The sequence below is a fragment of the Aulonocara sp. 'chitande type north' Nkhata Bay genome, linkage group LG16 (assembly GCF_057382095.1).
Source record: "Aulonocara sp. 'chitande type north' Nkhata Bay isolate Kocher_YH1m ecotype deep benthic linkage group LG16, A_spYH_male_GT1.1, whole genome shotgun sequence".
Taxonomy (NCBI): domain Eukaryota; kingdom Metazoa; phylum Chordata; class Actinopteri; order Cichliformes; family Cichlidae; genus Aulonocara; species Aulonocara sp. 'chitande type north' Nkhata Bay.
Genome location: NC_141359.1, coordinates 16,348,301 through 16,367,910, shown reverse-complemented (window position 1 = coordinate 16,367,910; position 19,610 = coordinate 16,348,301). Strand labels below are relative to the sequence as shown.

At 38.6% G+C, this 19,610-nt stretch overlaps 1 protein-coding gene across 3 annotated transcripts in view; it reads left to right on the top strand.

The window, feature by feature from the left end:
• LOC147311220 (axonemal central pair apparatus protein HYDIN-like) overlaps positions 1-19,610 on the top strand; it is a 57,067-nt gene that overhangs the window by 14,764 nt on the left and 22,693 nt on the right. The window contains exons 21-53 of one of the 3 annotated variants that reach the window (XM_086266250.1): positions 85-382; positions 491-634; positions 1,101-1,244; positions 1,785-1,877; positions 2,142-2,356; positions 3,069-3,243; positions 3,829-4,038; positions 4,986-5,168; positions 5,287-5,461; positions 5,893-6,023; positions 8,080-8,207; positions 8,542-8,678; positions 9,483-9,610; positions 9,718-9,831; positions 11,933-12,013; positions 12,146-12,295; positions 12,440-12,679; positions 13,012-13,141; positions 13,254-13,376; positions 13,591-13,761; positions 13,898-14,071; positions 14,785-14,957; positions 15,219-15,293; positions 15,454-15,637; positions 15,750-15,891; positions 16,897-16,960; positions 17,102-17,195; positions 17,320-17,411; positions 17,906-18,025; positions 18,316-18,477; positions 18,641-18,835; positions 18,968-19,168; positions 19,334-19,566. In XM_086266250.1, coding sequence (XP_086122376.1) covers positions 85-382; positions 491-634; positions 1,101-1,244; positions 1,785-1,877; positions 2,142-2,356; positions 3,069-3,243; positions 3,829-4,038; positions 4,986-5,168; positions 5,287-5,461; positions 5,893-6,023; positions 8,080-8,207; positions 8,542-8,678; positions 9,483-9,610; positions 9,718-9,831; positions 11,933-12,013; positions 12,146-12,295; positions 12,440-12,679; positions 13,012-13,141; positions 13,254-13,376; positions 13,591-13,761; positions 13,898-14,071; positions 14,785-14,957; positions 15,219-15,293; positions 15,454-15,637; positions 15,750-15,891; positions 16,897-16,960; positions 17,102-17,195; positions 17,320-17,411; positions 17,906-18,025; positions 18,316-18,477; positions 18,641-18,835; positions 18,968-19,168; positions 19,334-19,566 — 5,079 coding nt within the window. Of the gene's footprint in view, positions 1-84; positions 383-490; positions 635-1,100; positions 1,245-1,784; positions 1,878-2,141; positions 2,357-3,068; positions 3,244-3,828; positions 4,039-4,985; positions 5,169-5,286; positions 5,462-5,892; positions 6,024-8,079; positions 8,208-8,541; positions 8,679-9,482; positions 9,611-9,717; positions 9,832-11,932; positions 12,014-12,145; positions 12,296-12,439; positions 12,680-13,011; positions 13,142-13,253; positions 13,377-13,590; positions 13,762-13,897; positions 14,072-14,784; positions 14,958-15,218; positions 15,294-15,453; positions 15,638-15,749; positions 15,892-16,896; positions 17,024-17,101; positions 17,196-17,319; positions 17,412-17,905; positions 18,026-18,315; positions 18,478-18,640; positions 18,836-18,967; positions 19,169-19,333; positions 19,567-19,610 lie in introns of all 3 variants that reach the window. The other 2 variants (XM_086266249.1, XM_086266251.1) reach the window with 2 other exon arrangements.

Below are 19,610 nucleotides of genomic sequence, written 5' to 3'. Positions count from 1 at the left end.
AGCGTTTCCTAGTTATTAATTCACGATGTAGATGTGGATAATACGACACTGACACTATCCTTCGTCTTTATTCTACTTTGTAAGTCATGAAGCATACCAGTACCACTTCAAGCTCTGCAACCATGGCAAGCGAGTACACCGGATGTACTGGAAGGTCGATACCTCACAGCCCACTGCAAAACTCTGCAAAGGTGGCACCTTGCCCGACCAAAGCTTCCTACCCCCTATCTTCACTCCTAAACAGAGAGATGATGCAAGACGTGGATCTTCACTCCCTTCCAGCAGGGAGAAGTCGATGGTTAGCCTCAGACCGTCTCGTCTGGAACTTTTTCCAGGTGGCTCTGCTGACATGGTGCTGACAGTCTCTGCAGACTCCCCAAAGGTGAAATGGTTTGTTGCAAGTTAAAGGTTTGCGCATGCACTAAATGACATGATGTAGCATAGTAAGCAGCATAGAACATGTAAATAATGCTTCTTTTCGACAACGCAGGTTGTACGTGAACGTCTGGTGTGCTACGCTATAGTTGGCCAGCAAGGGTATCAGGAGAAAATCATGTCTGTAGACATTGCTTGTCGCTTTGTGGCTCCGCTGCTCAGCATTTCCTCAAAGCAGCTGAACTTCTACATAAAGAAGGTTAGTCTTGAGCAAAAATTAGAAACAGTGCCTTGTCTAGAATAAAGGCATATACTGAATGCTCTCTATTGTAATGCTCTGTAAGTTGCATGTATTTTTAAATATTATCTAAAGCCTAGTTAAAGGCTAAAGTTAAATATCCATAAGCTACAACTTTGATAGATAGCTATGTCAGTCTTACAGGTGTCCTTAATGCATTTCGAGATTCACAACCAAATGCCACATAGATGTTGTTTAGTTTAGGGATATTGTGACAGGATGTCTAGCATATTCCAAACTCTGTATAGTTTAGTGAAAGCATTTAGATTATTTTAACATTCAGAATTTTTGAAAATTACAATAGTTTAACCTTGTTAAAGACATCATTAGCTCACAGTTAACAGCTAGTTGTCGATTAAACTGCAGCAGCTTCATTCCTGTCCTTTATTGTGGTTCATTTAATTAAGGATTTGTATATGTGTTACAGGTCAAAGGGGAGAGTGTGCGGCCCCTGTATGAGAAGCTGATCTTGAAGAACGTGTCCTCTCTGCCTGTATCCATGAAGTTGTCGCTCATAGAACCTTTCTCTCTGTGTGAGGCCCCAGGGGAGCACAGTACAGCCACCACTAAGGTGCACATTGTTGTTTGCTAGTTGTTTTCGTTTTAAGTTCCAGGAAAGCAGATTTCCTGGATTCTCACTGTTCTGTGATAGAGCCATGCACCAATGTTTGTGAACATTTTTGTGGAAACATGTTGTGTTCTTACTGTCTTGTAGATGAGCTTTTCTCCAGATTAATGTTGTTATTTTGTTTTTGTTATTGTGTGTCATGGATATCTGTATGTGGTAGTGGGACTTCACTGTATGTGCACTTCAAACAGCTCCATTCAAGATATACAGATATAGTAGTTCAAATTAGGGCATCCATAATATGCAATTCGAATTTGAATTTGAGGAATTGCACTTTTCTGTAGTGGTGATTGAATGATCCTGATTAGAAGGATAATTCTGATAAACTTGGGTCCCGTGGCAGAATTATAATAAATATTTTATTAAATGATTTCTTTCTTCCAGGTGCAAGACCATGCTCTGTGAAAGAAGTGCTCTTACACTGATTTGCCCAATATACTGAAGTGCTATAACTCCAATAATAGTCTTGTGTATTTTTTCCAGTCTGTGGTTTTAGGCGACAAGTGTGAGGCTGAGTTGTGGGTATGCTTTAATCCAGCTTTCTATAAGGATCGAGTGTCACACAATGTGGATGAGGTAACTACGATACAGCCTCTTTTGATATATCATGCTGTTATCTTCTTTCAGTTGTGCATTTTTGAGCAGTGGCTTATTCACCTGGATTTACATTGAAATTAAATAGGCCGGATAGAAGTAACATTTACTTTTGTTTATTTATTTTTTTACTCATTTAATGATCTAAAACTAATGTCTTAATTAAGCTATCAGATAATCCTTGGCTTTGAATAAATGTTCACTTACTAACATAATTTTTTCCCTCTTTCTTGAAATGGTTTTCAGTATCTTGAGGTAAATTACTTGGGACACCCACAGCAGGATGTAGTGGACCTGCATGCAGAGGTCCACTACCCCAACCTCGACTTTCCCTCCACCACTGTAGATTTTGACTGTGTGTTAAACTGCACCGAGACTCACAAAGTCATGACCGTCACAAACTGTTCCCTGCTTCCTGTGTCCTATTACTGGACCTTTCTGGATGACCACATTAACAGCAGGTATAGTCACACAGAATCTGGCCAAACAGTATTAGAACATGTATCACATTTATAAACCAGACACTGCAGTATCCTGTTGTATAATTGTAAAGTGATTGTGTGATAAGTCTTTTAAACCCAGATTTGTTCTGTTTTAGATGTTATGTGGGTCAGAAACAGCCAGCCACATCACTTAAGAAAGAGATTATAGTGCTATTACTGTGTTAATACAGAACCTATTTGGATATTTATTTTGACCAAGTAGTCTAGTGTCAAGTTTGAGATCAAGTATCTGACAGCTAAAGAAAATCCACAACAGAATTATGTGTGTTTGTATAAACATGACCAAAACATTTCAGTGAGTTAACTAATTTCTAATATCTGTACTTGTTTTTAAAAAAAGAAATCTTGGATCTGTAAGATGCCAAAGTGAGGAAATATCCTAAATATTTTAACTTCAGATCTGAGTAAAGTTCTCTTAAAGAGAGAGGAAATACAACTGCACGATCAACTGATTCTGATTTTAAAAAATGAAATAACAGGTCCACTTCAAGAAGATCTTGAATTTGTTTGGGTTTTTTTCCACTAAGATGCTAAAAGATAGTATCATATTTTTCCTTCTTTGCAGAGAATTTTTCATATGTTCCATTTATTGTAAGATTTCAATGCAGTGATTATGAAAAATATATTTTTAAGTTTAGGGATGCTTTATTTGACTATTTTGCTCTTATAGAAAAACAGAGATGCTGAAAGGAAAAAAGAAAAAGAAGCAGAAACTTTCAGAAAGTCAACAGGAAGAATGGAGGCTCTCCTCTGCAACTCTTTCACCTGCCTTTTCAGCTCCTCAAACCCCCCTGCTAGCTGCAGATCAACAGAGCAGCACACAAGCTTCTGTTCGTGTGGAGGAGGTAAGCAAATATTTCCATGTAGGAAATTTCTTCTTTTCTTTCAGGCACACGAAACATAAGCAGATTTGTTATCAAAAGAAACTAGACATAACATTTATGTCCAGTTACTTATGAGTCTTTGCTAAAATAATACAACAATGCCCTTAAAGCCAGTTGTGTTGTGTTGTGGCGTTCCAAGCAGATTACCAACAGTGCCCTCTGGTGGACAACCCATGCAACATGAATAATGGTTGAAGGGCATTTCTCCTGTTTTCTTCTTTTTGTTCATCCATGAATTTTCATAGTAGATTCATGGATGTAGTGAAAGAAGGCATGCAGAGGGTTGGTGAGATGGTCCGCTGTGATGACGCTTAAAGCAAGCAGCTGAAAAAAAGAATAAATCATTTGGACTCTAGTTGCAGCTACGATTATGTTCTTCACTGATTCAATCATAGAGTAATTTTTTTATAATCAAATTTCATTAGATTCTTGTCTATACATTATAAATATTTTAAATTTATTGTCCACCATCTTTCAAAACTGAGATTCAGAACATTGCTGAGAGTAAAACCTAAATAACATCTGGTTTTCTCGTTGTGTGTGTAGGTATTTGATATTTTGCCGACACATGGTCATCTGCAACCTGGGGATCAGCAGGCAGTCACGTTCTCTTTCTACGGCCACGAAAATATCAGCAGACAGGTGGTCGCGCAGTGCCATGTAGAGGACGGGCCTACATATGAAATCATTCTCAGAGGACACGCATCAGAAATCAGCTACACCCTTGACACCACCCATTTGGACTTTGGCCAGCAGGTGCGTATACAAGGCACCTTAATTCTTACGTTTCTTACGGGTATCTTTATTCCAGCCAGCTCCATCTCTCCAGTGGTTAAAGTTCAAAGTGTAAGTACTTGGACTCTCAGCTTAAACACATTCAATTTAAAATAAAATAATGAAATCTACATTAAGTTACCAAATCTCAGATTTAATTTTAGTACCTTTATATTAATATAGAAAGAACTGTGTGGAGCAGTTTTAACATGAAGATAACGATAAAAGGGCTCCCATTTGACTCAGAGCCTTATAATTCACAATAGTTTACATTTAAACTGAGGTGCAAAGAGTACAAATTTCTAAAGGTAATAATGAGAATACAATTCAAAACTGCTCAGATCCAAAGCATATTGCTTTGCAAATTGCTGTTAGACCCTTCAAGAAGTGAGTTGGGTTGACCTGTGTGAATGCCTAAGAAAGGGAGGAAGGGTCAAATGATATTCGCTGAAACATTCGAAATGACACCATGTGCATCTCTCAGCTTAGTTTTGAACACTTAGAAAGTTAAACACTTACATTTACCATATTTCTATACACCAATCAGGCCTAACATTATGACCACTGTCAAGTGAAATGAATAACACTTTAAATTTTTTACATCATTGCATCTGTTAGTAGATTGGATTTGATTCAGAGTAACATGTTTTTGCTTGCCCTGCTTGGGCCCTTATGTGTAAAACTATCCTTTCTCATATTTTCATAAACCTTGAGATTAAAATAAAATGTCCATTACGGTCAATGCTTTTTTTTTGAAAAACAAATTGTTTTCTCTACCAAATTCAGTATACTCGGTCACTAGGTGGAGTACTTTGTCTGTTTGCAGTAAGCGGCTTGACATGATCATTAATAAAAGTAAAGGTACAGTTAACTTTAAAAGGCAAAACAGTGTTTCCTCTCTCCTCTTAGTCTTTGTCCTTTGCTTCTAGCTTTTTCATTGTGTAGGTGAAGTTGATGTAACCCTGACAAATACGGGCAAGGTGGGCTTCAAATACAGTATACACCCTCATAGAGAGGAGGAGGATGAAGGGGTTGGTGAGAAGGAAGCACGGCAGATGAAGGTCTTTGAACATGAGGTCAGACCTGGTTGGCCTACAGTCATTCCTGCTCAGGTGAGCTTATGAGTTTGCCATTTCAATTGTGGATGTTCAAAGCTATTTTATCACGAAAAGGATGGCTTTCCTTATGTGTGTGTGTGTGTGTGTGTGTGTGTGTGTGTGTTTGAGACAGGGTTACCTTGATGCAGGTATGGTACAGGTTCTCCGTGTACTCTACCTTCCGGGCACTCCTGAAGTGTTTAAGAAAACGCTTCAGATGCAGGTGGCTTTCCTACCACTGGAGGAGATCACTCTGACTGGTGTGGGAGTGTTCCCCAGGATCAGCCTGAATTTACCACGAATCCTGTGTATGCACACACACACACACACACACACACACACACACACACACACACACACACACACACACACACACACACACGCACAGAGATATGTTCAATCCAAAATCAATGAGCTAAAAGATGAATATTTAGCTCATTTAAATTTACTTCAAAATAGTGCTTTTGCTCAAAATAAATAAATGATTCTGCATCAGACAAAAGGGCTGAAAATAGGACTTATAAATACATATGATTACATCAGTGTGTTACCATCTTATAGAACTATATAAGGATGTTGTCAATTATCCTTGTGAACTCATATTTCCCTCTTTTTCTCTTTAAACCAGTTTTGTTGAAAAGCATCAAGCTCAAACGGTCCATAATAGACCTCTATTGTGATAACAGTTCTTGAGACACAAATTCAACTTCTTATTTCTGCACTGTGATTTCTCTTACAGCGGAGGAGTGTTATAGTGACGTGTTACAGCAGGCCAGAACAGCTGTGGAGAAAGATGGAGTCAAAGAGAAGCTTATATATGAATTTACTGTTCGGGGAGGAGCAGCAACAGAGGCGACGCGCACACTCACAGTCAGTAACTTAATATTAGTGACACTTCACATTTTCTATAATTTTGTTGAGGATTAAGAAAAAATACCTATTAATATTAGGGGTGCAACGATACACAAAATTCACGGTTCGGTTCGGTTCGATACTTTGGTGTCACGGTTCGATATTTTTTCGATACAAAAAAAATGTTCATGCCTTTTTAATTTGTCATTTATTAAAATTATAAATATATATTTTAACTCAAAAGTAGAGTTTTTAAATTTAACCCTAACCCTTGTGCGTGTTTTTTATTTTGACAGCGAATGCGCACCTGCGGACCACTTATGTGCACTCCTGGTTATTTAGCTCGTCATGTTGCAGCCACAGAAATTCTTTTGTCCATGAAACCATAAAGCTGCACTTTCTTTTTGCCTTCTAGTCTGATTTGTCATAACTTTTCCGTTTTGTGGTAAGCTTTTCTTTGGCTGTCACTTCTTCACCCTGACCTGTCTTATTTGGCTCAGCAGAACTGAAATATATATCCTGCTGCTTTTACACACGCACTCACACACACACACACACACACACACACACACACACACACACACACACACACACACACACACACACACCGGTCAGCGATTCTCTGCGCGATCAACCTCTCACATGTTTAAGCTTGCTGCGGGAGATTTCACTTGTCATGTTTGCATAGTAAGCTAACGATTGATAAGACGATGTCAGAGGAATTGGTGCACAAATTATCATCACTCACAGATCAGTGCTGTCGCTCTCTATACACAGTTCCGCAATTGCAAAGTGAAAGCAAAAAACAAGCGCAAATTCAAACGCGACTTCAATATGTCACATATTGACAGTGGCTCACCGATGCCAATGACATAATTACCCAGCTACATTTCCGAAAGAATGCAAAAGCATTGACATATATTTTTCCTTCCTACAATAGCCGGACGGGCAGGGCAGAGATAGATTTTGGTAGCCCGACTGGAAAAATCGCTAGCCCCAGGACGTCGGGCTAGCGATTTTGCGAGCCCTGTATCTGATTGAGGAATCACTCATCTTTGGAAAAGAGAGTTTATTACAGAGAAATGGCTCTTTCCAAAATAAAAGCTATACTATACGCTTCTTCCGGGCTATATTCTCAGCAGCATATTAAACATATCAGGTCCCCATAAGGAGAATCATGTGCTAACGGCTGTCTAAATGACTCGGGTAAAGTTTGTAGCATGCATGCTTGTTGTTTTTGTCTTTGCACTAGGATGATGTCGGCGTAAATGTGCAGTCATATTCGTTGTGTTCCCACTAGTGCTTTCAGGTTAATCTCGTTGAAATGACCTTAACGCCACAACACGGCAAATCTCCGTTAACGAGCTACCCCTGATCGCCCGTGCATGGGGCTGGACAGCGTCAACACGTTAAGGAGCTAACTGCGCTAACACACTAGCTCCCACCCATGTAATTAAGCATTGCGTGGCACATCCAACATACTGTTTTACTTTAGTCCATGACTCGCTTACCTTCAGGGTCATACATCACATGAAAACCAAAATAATTCCAAACGCCAGATCTGAATGAGGGTGGGGAGGTTCAATTTGCCATGTTGCAAGGAGAGCTTAACTTCTGTCTCGCTAGCTTGCCCTGCGCTCTTCCTTCTGACGATGCTGTCTGTGTTGAGCGCTCAGTGGATCTGCGCTCGACAGTGCAGCCTAGGCGGAGTAGTCGAACGCAGATTCACTGAGCGCTCAACACAGACAGCATCGTCAGAAGGAAAGTTGATAAAATACATTACAAATTTTGTATTGTTCGATACATATGCCTACCGAACCGAAAGCACTGTATCGAACGGTTCAATATCGATACGAATATCGTTGCACCCTTAATTAATATGTATGCTGACTTGATATTGTGGACATGTAGGGAATTTATGAGGATTTGTAGGGAAAATTAAGCACAAATAAAATCCCTTATTGCAGAGGTATTTGTAGATTGGTAAGGTTTGTTTGTTTCCTCTGTTGAGTTTTGAGTGTTTTTACCACTTCTTGCCTCCCCTGCTATTCTCTGTTCTCTCTTTGACCTCTAGTATGAAGATCTGCTTCACATGGAAATCGAACGATTGTTGGTCAAAAAAAATGCTCTTGCTGTGGCTAATAACTTGCTGGAGACTGAAGAACCACAAGAGTCCTTCAGAAAGTGGAACAAGCTAATAAAGTATGTAAACACAACTACACACATGCATTTTGGTGACTCTGTTTTGAAGTGAGAACTTTGTCAAACTGTGCTGGGGAATTTGTGACTGTTTAGCTTTTTTTACTTTGTGCACTCTTGATACGATGTCATTATATCTCATTGAAAGTCCACAAATCTATAATATAATGTATAAGATACTTCAGTTCAGTATACAAAGCAAAATTATATTTAGTAAAATTATAATACATATATTCTAAACATTTTTACAGACTTTAGTCTATAACAATAAGTTATATTGCTAACATGCTTGTTTGTGCCCAGTGTTTTATTCTTATTATTTAAATCTTTTTCCCAGGTTCCAACTCCCAGAGTACATTCTGGATTTTGGTTTTGTCATTCCTGGCAAAGTCGTGAGTCGTGCTGTGAAGGTCAGCAATAATGGATCAATACCTGTGTCTTTCCATCCCACTAACAAACATCTTGGGGACACAGGTAATGCAGTGTCCTCCTACTTTTTCAGGTCATCATCGCTTTCTCTCTCTCTCTCTGTTAGACTAATTTACAAGAACAAAAGGAAAATAAACTTGATCTCTGATAACTCTAGAACAAAGATGAGGTAGCTGAACAAGTGACAGTTTTACCTAAAACCCTTAGATCGTTAAAGAAAGATTACAACAAGACACAAGGTTACAATCTTGGATGTGGATAGTTTGTTAAAGGCAGGCAAAGACAACCTGTGTTTTTTAAAACGCTTGAAATAAGGATTAGTGGGGTCAGGTTCATTGGTGAATCGAAATTGTCCGTAGGTGTGAATGTGAGTGTGAATGGTTGTCTGTCTCTCTGCATTAGCCCTGCATCAGGCTGGGAATCTGTCCAGGGTGTACCCTGCCTCTCATCCTGTGGTAGCTGGGATAGGCTCTCCAGCCCCCCTGCAACCTTGACAAGGATAAGCAGAAGAGAATGGATGATGGATGGATGGATGGATGGATGATTGGATGGATGGATGGATGGATGGATGGAATAAGGATATGTTTGGAAGTGTATTTAAGACAACTGGTGCTGCTTTAAAGCAGCATCAAGTATTGATTTCTTATAGTTGTTTTTTTCTAGCTTAGCATGTTCTGAAAGAAGATAATAGAAAATGTAGATTTGTAGCAGTTTTGAAACCATCTTCATGTCTAAAGCTTTTGTACACAGTGGTGAATTTAAGTATTCACCTCAAGTATCATTTTTTAAAATTTCTCTTTAATTTAAATGATTTTAAAATAATTTATGACTTTTTTTGGTTCCTCACAGGTTTCACAGTAGACTTTGAAAGCATGAAGAACCAACCCCGTGATGAGACGAAGAGTTTCACAATTAAATTTGACCCTCAAGGAGTCAACCTGGATTTGGGTTATACGAGTGCTATTCTCCCGATCCAGGTATACACAGGCTTACACCTGTACATGTCCACAAACTAAATTTGTGTCTTTTCACTCTCCCTCTATAAGTTATTTTGGATCTAAGAGGATTTTCTTTGCTGTTACAGGTCGCAGGTGGTCCAACGGTGCAAGTGCGACTGTGTGCAGTGGTAACCATGCCAGCTGTCACCATTTCCAGTGATACGATTCAATTTGACACTCTGCAGTGTGGCATGTGTCAGGTACACCATGATAACAATGGATGATGACTCTGTGAAAGTTCTTTTCTCTTCCTATTCCTTTCTCGTCTAATATTTAATTTGAAATACTTAGTAAGTCAAAAATTGCTGTGCCTTGAAAATATTTTCCAAGGCACAGCACATTTCCCCCATTCTTTCTTCTAATTCCACCATAATAAGCAAAAAGGCTTATTAGGCTTATTAAAACAATACAAAAAAAAGAGTACAAACAATATTTGTAGTGTATACAAAATTATTACAAAAATCAAGCAAACGATAATAGCGATTAGTTTTCACCATCTAAGTGTATAAATAAGGCTCAAATATTTATATTAACTCTCTGTCTGCGTTTTTTTTTGTTTTTAAGCTCTACTGTTATTTCATTGCATACAAAAACCAAATTCACAACTTTAACTCATGTTTCATCTTTTTAATCCATCTTTTATATACTTTGTGTATAAATTGAATTTATTTTCTTCATTTGTGATTGGACTGAAAGATGTAGGTAGAATCATATAACCATCCACAGTCAGATGATACAGAGAACCAGTGGGTACTTTCATTCAAATACAGCACCTTTCAAGACAAAGATCACAAAGTGCTTCACAAAAAAACAATAAAAATTTAAAAACAAAAATAGAATAAAGAACGAGGTAACTAAATGCAAATCAGAAAGATGCAAATTTGCAAATTTCTCATCTCTATATTTCTTTTCTTGGACTTGAGCATCTTTATATAATTCACAGTCCTTAGTTATCATTACTGGGCCATGGTGCAGCCTTTTTCACATCATCTTTTATTTTAAATTTGCCTTTTTTACCAGTTCCCCCTTTAATTCAAGTTTCTTCTGATTGGCTGTTCCTCACAATTAACAGTTTTGAACAGCAGGTAGGTACAGCTGTCAAGCACAGAGCTCTAACTGGGCTCACTGTGGTGCCCTCCTACATATAGTTACCAAGAAATTTATTTATTTATTTATTTTTTAATTTTATTTATTTAGGACAGTGCATGTTAATGAACATAAATGTAAAAAAAAAAAGACATGAATGTAAACATACCAGATTATAGCCAAAGGCTAATTTCCATCTGTTATCCTTAAGCATAAAAAATAGACATAATAATTCATAAAAATTCATCATTCATAATAAAAACTCCATCACCAAACTCACACATACACACCATTCTGTTCCCAAATAAAACATTAAAACTATACAACTCATACATGATCACACACTTGATTTGTCCATAACCAGTTTTTAACCTTTGCCTTAAACAAATTGAGTGTAGAGCATTCTCTAACTGGTTGAGGAAGACTGTTCCACAGATGGCCTCCCTTAACAGAGAGGACGTTCTGCCCAAATGCTGTCCGTCTGTAGGGTATAAACAAGTCTCCTCGGATTGTAGCTCGAGTGGTCCTGTCTGAGCTTTCTTTATGCCTAATGAACTGCTTTAGTGGTGGTGGAGCAAGCTAGTGTAAGACTTTATATATTAAACACACTCTTTTAAGTTTCACTAAGTTATTGAAGTTCAGTAATTTATGTTTTTTTAACACATGACAGTGGTGGTGGGAAGTCGGTTTTTTGTCAAGTAGTTTTAAACTTCTTTTATAAATGTTTTCAATAGTTTTAAGTGTTGTTGGACAAGCAAGTGACCAGGACGTCAAACAATAGTCCATATGAGAGATGATCATTGAGTAAAAATAAGTTTTTGCAACATTCATATTTAAATTATTACGTATATGATTAAAATTCCGATTATTAAATTTAAGTACCTGGGACTCTTTATTTATGTGACTCTTGAAGGATAATGTTGGGTCTAGAATGACCCCAGGATATTTAAATTCTGGAGCTAATTCAAGCTCTACTCCATCCAGGAATATGTTTGACTGCTTCAAGTTTAAGGGGCGTTTTGAAAAATACATACAGACAGTTCCGGTAAATCAGTGAATTGTCAGACCTATACTGTACATTCGAACCTTTGGTATTCTAAAGGCATGAGTAAATCTCTTTAATTGAAACCAGTTTTAACTTGCAGTAATGCGATGTCATTATATTTAATGACATATTGTTGTGCAAAATGTAAGAATTTCTTTATAACCCAACAGATGAAGACAATACAGCTGCTGAACCATGAGTCTGTGCCGTGTCACTGGAGCATAGCTGAGGAGGTTAAGCCTTTTAAAAAGGTATGACTGTTGTTATTTTGTGGATAATATAAAAATGGAATCCACAGGCCATCTGTGTCGTGCCAAGAAAGATATCAGATAGAGAGAAATACAATAAATGTGATGCCTGCATTTGTTCTTGTTCTCACTCAGATCGATAAGTTCCTGCCCCTCTACAAGCGTAAAAAAGCCTGGCAGGAGCAGCGTCCACCTCCAGTGGTGTTTGAGATGTTTCCCTCCTCTGGTGTGCTGTCCCCTGGTGAATGGGTCAATGTCCACATAAAGTTCAAGCCTGCTGATGGGGTGAACTGCTTTTAATATTAGAACAATAACTGTTAGATATAATTAGTAGCATAACATCATACTGCTTAATCATGAAAAAGTAGCAAGAGAACGTGATATAAAATATGACAAAAGACCTACTGTTTTGCTCTATTTGTCTTTCAGTGTCCTTACAACAGACGGCTAGTGGTGCGAGTCGCTGACAGCACCCAGGAGGTGTTCATCACAGCTCAGGGTCAGGGTGAGGATCCACATCTCGAGTTCTGCCCTTCGGTACTCGAGCTGGGCCCTTGTCTCCCTGCCAGCACTGATGTTGAAGCTGAGGTTACAGTGAAAAACCCCTGTTCTTTCCCCATTGAGTTTTACTCCCTGGAGTTTGACACACAGTATCTCCAGGAAGAAGAGGTAGCACTTTTTTTCTAAAGTCTCAGAAATATTGTTGCAAATTTACTTTAAAATGAAGTGCATGATTTTTAAAGGCAAGGCTACAAGTGGTGTAGTAATATGAAGAGATTATGTGATTTCCTTTCATTGGTAAAATATGGCATGATTAAAAAGGCATCAGAGAAAGAGACAAAGTAGAAATGCTGTGCAATGCAATTTTTTCACTACAGTTAATCTCACACAGCTTTCCTGAATTAAATGATCTGTTTTTGTCTTTTGCATTATGTGGTATCTCTAATAAGACATTTTTTTCTGGGTTTTTAACTGCCCTCTCTTCTCATGGTCACATGCAGATTCTGCGTTTGATGCAGGATTATAAAGACAACAGTGTGTTACTACTTCCTCCACGTGTCCCGGGAGAAGGGCTTCCCTCAGAACTGCTGGACTATTACAAGAAGTATTGCTCCAAGATGAAAGACGAAGGTATCTTTAAAGATACCTAAGCAGCTATTGATAATATACACACAGTTATGTCAGCACATATTTGTTTTAATGTCTGTCATAATGTCACTTTTAATCGATCTGTGTGCCCCAGAGCTGAAGGCAGGTACGGGTCATGACGATCAAAATGAAGACACACAGGGAGGAAAAAATAAGCCTAAACTAGATGAAGACCACCCAGAAATTAGAACTACAGGTGTGAAACCACCTGAAATGTGTAAGTACAGCAAGTTTCTTCTTTGTTGGTTCTCAGTCATCCAGGCTATGATCACCTTGAGTTGAAAGCAACAGGACTTCTTTGTAATGTCCTTTAAGATGTTTCACTTCTCATCTAGCAGTTCATAAAAAAATGCCATCAATTTTCAGACTTGTGTAATTTTCTTTGCAAACATTATTTTGCTTATAAAATTAACATTTAAATTCAAATTCAGTTTTCTCAGAATTGACCAGATTGGCGAGCAGCGAGAGTCTAAGACAGTTCGAGATGACCCCTATCTGCAGAGCAGTTGCCCGACATATGGGTGTTGACCTGTCACCTGAGGCTCTGATTGGACGCAACTGCAGAGGCATTGCTATTATCGTATATGGAGCCCCACTGACAGGTTTAAAAACACATTCTGCAATGAAAGAATTTAAATAATGATAGTGTATAAAACAATCATCCCCTGCTAGAGTCAGTTAACTTGATATAAAAGGTGTGTGTGTGTATGTGTGTGTGTGTCTCTTTTTTTTTTTCAGATAAGAGCAGCATAGCAGCTGCTCTGGCACTTCGGTATGGAGCAGCGTGCCTCTGTGTTGATGATGTGGTTACAGATATGCTTTTAAATGGCACTTCACCGGTTAGCCTGACAGCAAGACAACTCTTTGACTTTGCTGCTACAGAGCATGCTCAGAAAAATGCTAAGGAAGCTGGTAAGCTGGAAGCTAGAAAGCAGCTTGTGATGGAAAAATGAGTAACACCTTTAACTGGTCATTTTCAGTTTTAAGTAAACGGTTAAGAGCTGGGCTGCAGCGTGATTCAGCTGTCAAAGGAAAAGAGGGTGCGACCTGGGCAGATTGCCAGTTTATTGCATGGTCTGAAAAAAGCATCATCTTTAAAAACCGTCCCAAAACACAGATACATGTTTCAAAATCAGAAAGGTTTTAATATGGTTAGAAAACTGAAATTAAATTATGAATTTATCATTGGTGTGAACAGGTCAAAACAAAAGACACAAAAAATAGCCTGATATCAGGCAGCAATACCAACTCTTTATAGCCTGACTCTCACATCTGCAACCAGGCAAACACAAAGAGGACAGAAGAGTAAACCTTCTCTATATGTGATTGTTGGTTTTTATTAAACTGTTTTGTTTGTTTTTTCATTTAGCTAAACACATATTAATAGTTGTACTACAAAGTGATGAAGAAAATGTACACGGCAGTATAAAAACTCATCAGAATTTAGAAAATGGTCTAAAAATGAAAATTTCCTTGGGACTAAACCATTAGAACCTACACTTACTGTATCCTCTGCCGTAAATTAAATGAAGCTTACCCCCATCCTTAGAGATATTTCAGATCTTTTACAGTAAGGCTGGATACCATAGCAGAAGAGTAACTAAAAATTACCCACCTGCTACCAGGTCTGGTCATTGAGGAAACGTCTGGATCAGGACCCACAGCACCTCTTGAAGCCTCCGATCCAGATTCATCACCTTTTATACTAAATACAGCCAACAACTGTGAGGACAACAGTAGTGAAAATTACTCCAAGGCTCCCCTGATGACTGAAAATCAACACATTGTCCATTGTCTGGTACATTTTCTCAAAGTATCTCCGTATCTGTTGTCTTTGAGCTTTTCACAGGACTTTATTTTGTTTGTTTTTACTTTTTCTTTCTGTTTTAATGTATTTCTTTTCTCTATGAATTGGTGGTCTGGTTCTTGCTTTGCAGTTAAATAATTCATTTAAATTTCATTTCCTTTACACCTCTATACAAAACTATTGTATAAACTGTGAATACAGAGTAATTGTTACTCATAGAAAACCAATTTATTTAGTGTGATTTTGCTTCAGGGAGGAGATGTGACCACACTGAGGAGTCTGTTGCCTGAGCATTTACTGGTTGATATCCTAGCAGAAAGATTTCAGGTGAGGTATTACATGGTGTGTATATACAGAAAAGTGCAAACTGAATAACTCTTAGCCAGTGCTGTGCAATAAATTGGCACAAATAAGGAATGTTTTCTCTCATGTTTCTCTAGTTATTTTGTAATTCTCTCTAATGTTGGTGCTTACGTTGTGATTACAGTTAAGCGATTGTTATCGTGGAATAGTGATTGATGGCCTGGACTCAGCGTACACTCGGGTTCCAGCGAGCACTCTGCAGGTTGTTCTCAAGGCCTTAAGTAACCGCAAACACATCTATTTGGTCAACTTATCTGACTCTTATACAGCCCTGAAGGCACGGGAAAGAGCTCAAAGCGAAGCTGAAGGTAAAACATTTACAGACAGAAATTCTTATACCTGTGAACAGAACTTATAGTTGTCACGTTTATGTATTGAATTGGATAAATGACCAAAACTGTGTGTGTGTGTGTGTTTCAGAGGCTCTGCAGAAGGAGAAAGCTGCCAAGGAGGAACAATGGCTGCAGGACATGGATGAGGAGGAGTATAATGCTCTGCCACAGGAGGTGAAGGAGCGCATCAACAAAAAACACAGAGAGGAATTCCGACAGCAGAAGTTCAGGTATTGACAATATTAATTTTTTTCAGTGAGGTTTTAATTTCTAGTTTTACCAAACTGCACAAAGTCAAAACTGATGTTTTAGCTTGATGAAATGGACACAGTCATCAATGGTATGATCAACATGCCTAGTGAGGCTCAGTTCTCTGGGTGAAAATGCCTTGTTGATGCCAGAGGTCAGAGGAGAATGTCCAAACTGCTTCAAGCTGATAGGAAGACAACAATAATTCAGATAACCACTTATTACAACCCAAGGTATGTAGAAAAATCGGGTCCGTCCTGCCTTGTATCAAGAGTTCAGGCTGACGGTGGTGTAATGGTATCAGGGGTATTTTCTCTTGTTCCCTAAGTACCAGCTGAGCATTGTTTAAACACCACGCACACACAAGCCTTTCTGATTGCTGTAGCTGTCCATGTCCATCCCTTTATGACCACAGTGACCACATCTGCTGAGGGCTGTTTCCAGCAGGATAACACACCATGTCACAGATCATAGAGCGTCTCAAACTGGTTTCTTGATGGTCTCCATGAAATTCATTTTATTTTACTCAAATAACTTTCCTAGTCACACAGTCTCTATCCAATATAGCAGCTTTGGAGTGAAAGCCGAATCAGATATGCAGCTGACAAATCTGCAGCAACTGTTTAATCTCTTTCATGTCAGTATGTCAGTAATAAATAATCAATACATAATATGTGCTTTAACATTTATATCAATAATGGTTTAGAATATGGCATAAGCCACTATAACCACATTTTGAGGTATTTGATGTCATTCATTTTCTTCTTAAACCAGTTATAGACTTAGATTTACTATATCTACCATGTAATAAAAGCCCTCATAGGGATCATAAATATAGAGACTTGAAACTACTTCTTGCTTCCTTCTACATCCAGGAATATTGTGCACAGTTTTATTTATGCTGAGCATGCACAGTTTCACTCAAATACCAGGAATATATTCAAGTTCAAATGAAGGTAACTAAAAACAATTCACTTGTGTGTAAGGGAGCAGATGGCGAAAGAGCTAGAAGAAAAGAGGCAACAGGAAGAGAACCAAAGGTTAAAAGAGGTGGGTGGAAAGAAGGACATTAAAGAACCATCAAGGAAGAAGAGCTTGCTGGGGGTAAAGCAGGTCTGTATCCAGTATGAAGACCAGCAAATACAGAGAAAAATTAGAGCACTGAATTAATTTCTCCCCTTTCCTCTGTAGTCAACAGGGGCATTGAATGTGCTAAGGGCGTCTTCTGTTAACGACTCCAAAGAGCAATTAGGGGACACAAGAGAGCAATGTCATCTAAATGAAGGTGCAGACAAGTGTAAAAAAAACATGTAATATTTTATAAAATGTAATATAGAGCAAAAAATGAAACGGTTTATAGAGTGCAGCATAATCAGTTACTGAGTGACGTCTGGTCATTATTCCTACAGAGCATCATAGCAAAGAGGCCGATGATCCACAGAAGCAGACAGAAGGAACCACAGGTTCTCCTCAACCCACAGACACACTGGAGATAGACAAGGTAAATTAAGCTTAGCAACGATGTCAACACACTCAACCCCAGTGCATTATTTAAAATGGTAGATATGTATAGCAGACTAATTACCTACTTTGTAACTTACTGGAGTTTTTATACTGCATGTTTGGGATACATTATTTCATAAGATTGTGTAATGTTATACAACAAATCAGATATGAGGAATGATGGAATAATAAATAATAAATCTTACTATTTTAACAACATGTCTGATTTTTTTCAAGTATGTTTTGAATACTTACTTGATTTTAATTTGAGAAAAAAGGGATTCAAGAAACAAAAGTACTTCTTGTAGGCCTATCTGTTACTATGTGTGCTGTGAAATCTTCAGCTTCTCTTACTTTAGTTTTTAAAACCACTCAATGAAGAATTAATGATTTACTCTGCAATCCAGTGTCTTGCATTCTGCACAGGATCTAATTACATTAAAGTATTTAATTTTGCTTTTATATCCAACATGAATCATGTGTTGTTGCCAGAATACAGAAACTGTAAATGTGAAGAGTGCAGGAGAAGAAAAAGAGTTGAAAGATGGAAAACAAGCAGGGGAGAGGAATCAAAAAGACAGAGCAAGAAGACAGGGCTTACCTGCTGGGAAGGTTTGTACAAATATGCCATTTAAGGGCTCTTTGTTAAGTCAATAACATAAAATCTGAGGCCTGTATTACAAAGCAGGATTTAGTCCAAGTAACTTTGGGTCCAATCCTGGGTTTCCATACTTCTCATTCAGATGCTTCGTACTCACCTTGGTAACTTATGCTGTAAACCTAACCTGTTCTGGTGCACATTATGTTCTACATTAGAGGTTAACAGACTCACATCATTGCCTACTAACCATTCAAGTGCCACCATTCCTTCATTCTCCATTGCTCACCATACCCCCATTCAGTCCCGGGTGGAGAACCTGCAGTCTAAGTTCTGTCAATACGAGGAGAGCCAAGCCCTGGTGGAGCATATCCTGCAGCACTGGGACCGGCGCCGGGGATTGTTGTTGGTCCCACTCCCCACTGAAGATGCTTTAGGGTCAGCTGAAGTTACAACAGAGAAGCAGGTGTGTTAGCTGGCCAACACACCTGGTGGTCCTCCACCAGGTGGCCCTCCAATCCCTCCTTTTTTTTTTTTAACTTAAATGTAAGACTGCTTGGAAAATTGGAAAGGTGTGCTATAATTCTTTATCCTTGTTTGAATCCAAAATATTTTTTCCATCTACACAGTCCTCTGCTGATAAGAAGAGCAGGAGAGTCAGTAACAAGCTCATATCACCTTTGCACAGTCAAATAGCAGGACTGTCAGAAGCAGAGAAGGCAGACGACAAGGCATCTCCTCTGGACATTCCATATATTGTGTTAAATGTAACAGAAAAAGACTACATGAGCATCATAAGCAGCTCTTTGCCTGCCCTAGATGAGGTATAGCATCATTTCACAGATCTTTCATTTTTATAAAATTATTAATTATGTTTCTGTTGAAAATGAAATTATTCTTTCATAAGTTTAAGATGAATTCCTAATCTATTTTCTTTTCTGCTTTGGTCTCATTAGGTGTTGGATGATTTAGGGATAGGTCCTAGTGGCCCTCCAATCCCTCCTTCTGTCACCTTCTCTGTCGTTCCTTTTCCCAAAAAACGAGAGCAAGCTAAACTAGAACAGACCTGTTTCACCTTCCTGGTTCCTTCAGGGCTGGATGAAAAGGACAAGGACAAGAAAGAGGACGAGCTGCAAGCATCCGTTTTAAAGTTATCGGTAATGTCTAAACAAAAAAAATCATTCTTAATTTGAGGCAAAATCTGAAACACAAGCAACATGGACCTCATGTCCATTTAACCCACACAAGCTTATTTTGGTGTTAAAAGCATGAAATTTTAGGTTTTTAAGTCAGAACACTGTTTGTCTGCTGTTTTTGTAAAGGAAGAGGCAACAGGCTCTAAAGGTCATGGCAAGGCCACCATTAAGGACAGCACAGTGGCGAAGGACAAGGATAAAACGGGCCGAGAGATTCACAGGAGCAAGAAACAGACTTCCGCCAAAACAAAAGCACAGGGACCAGAGCGTCTCGGGTCACGTTCGCATGCCTCCTTCCACCCCGAGGACACTGACCAGGAAGAACATCAAGCAAGCTTGGAACAAAAACGCAGCCATATGTAAGACGTACTGCAGAATCACTAATGTTCATTAGTGTTTTTTA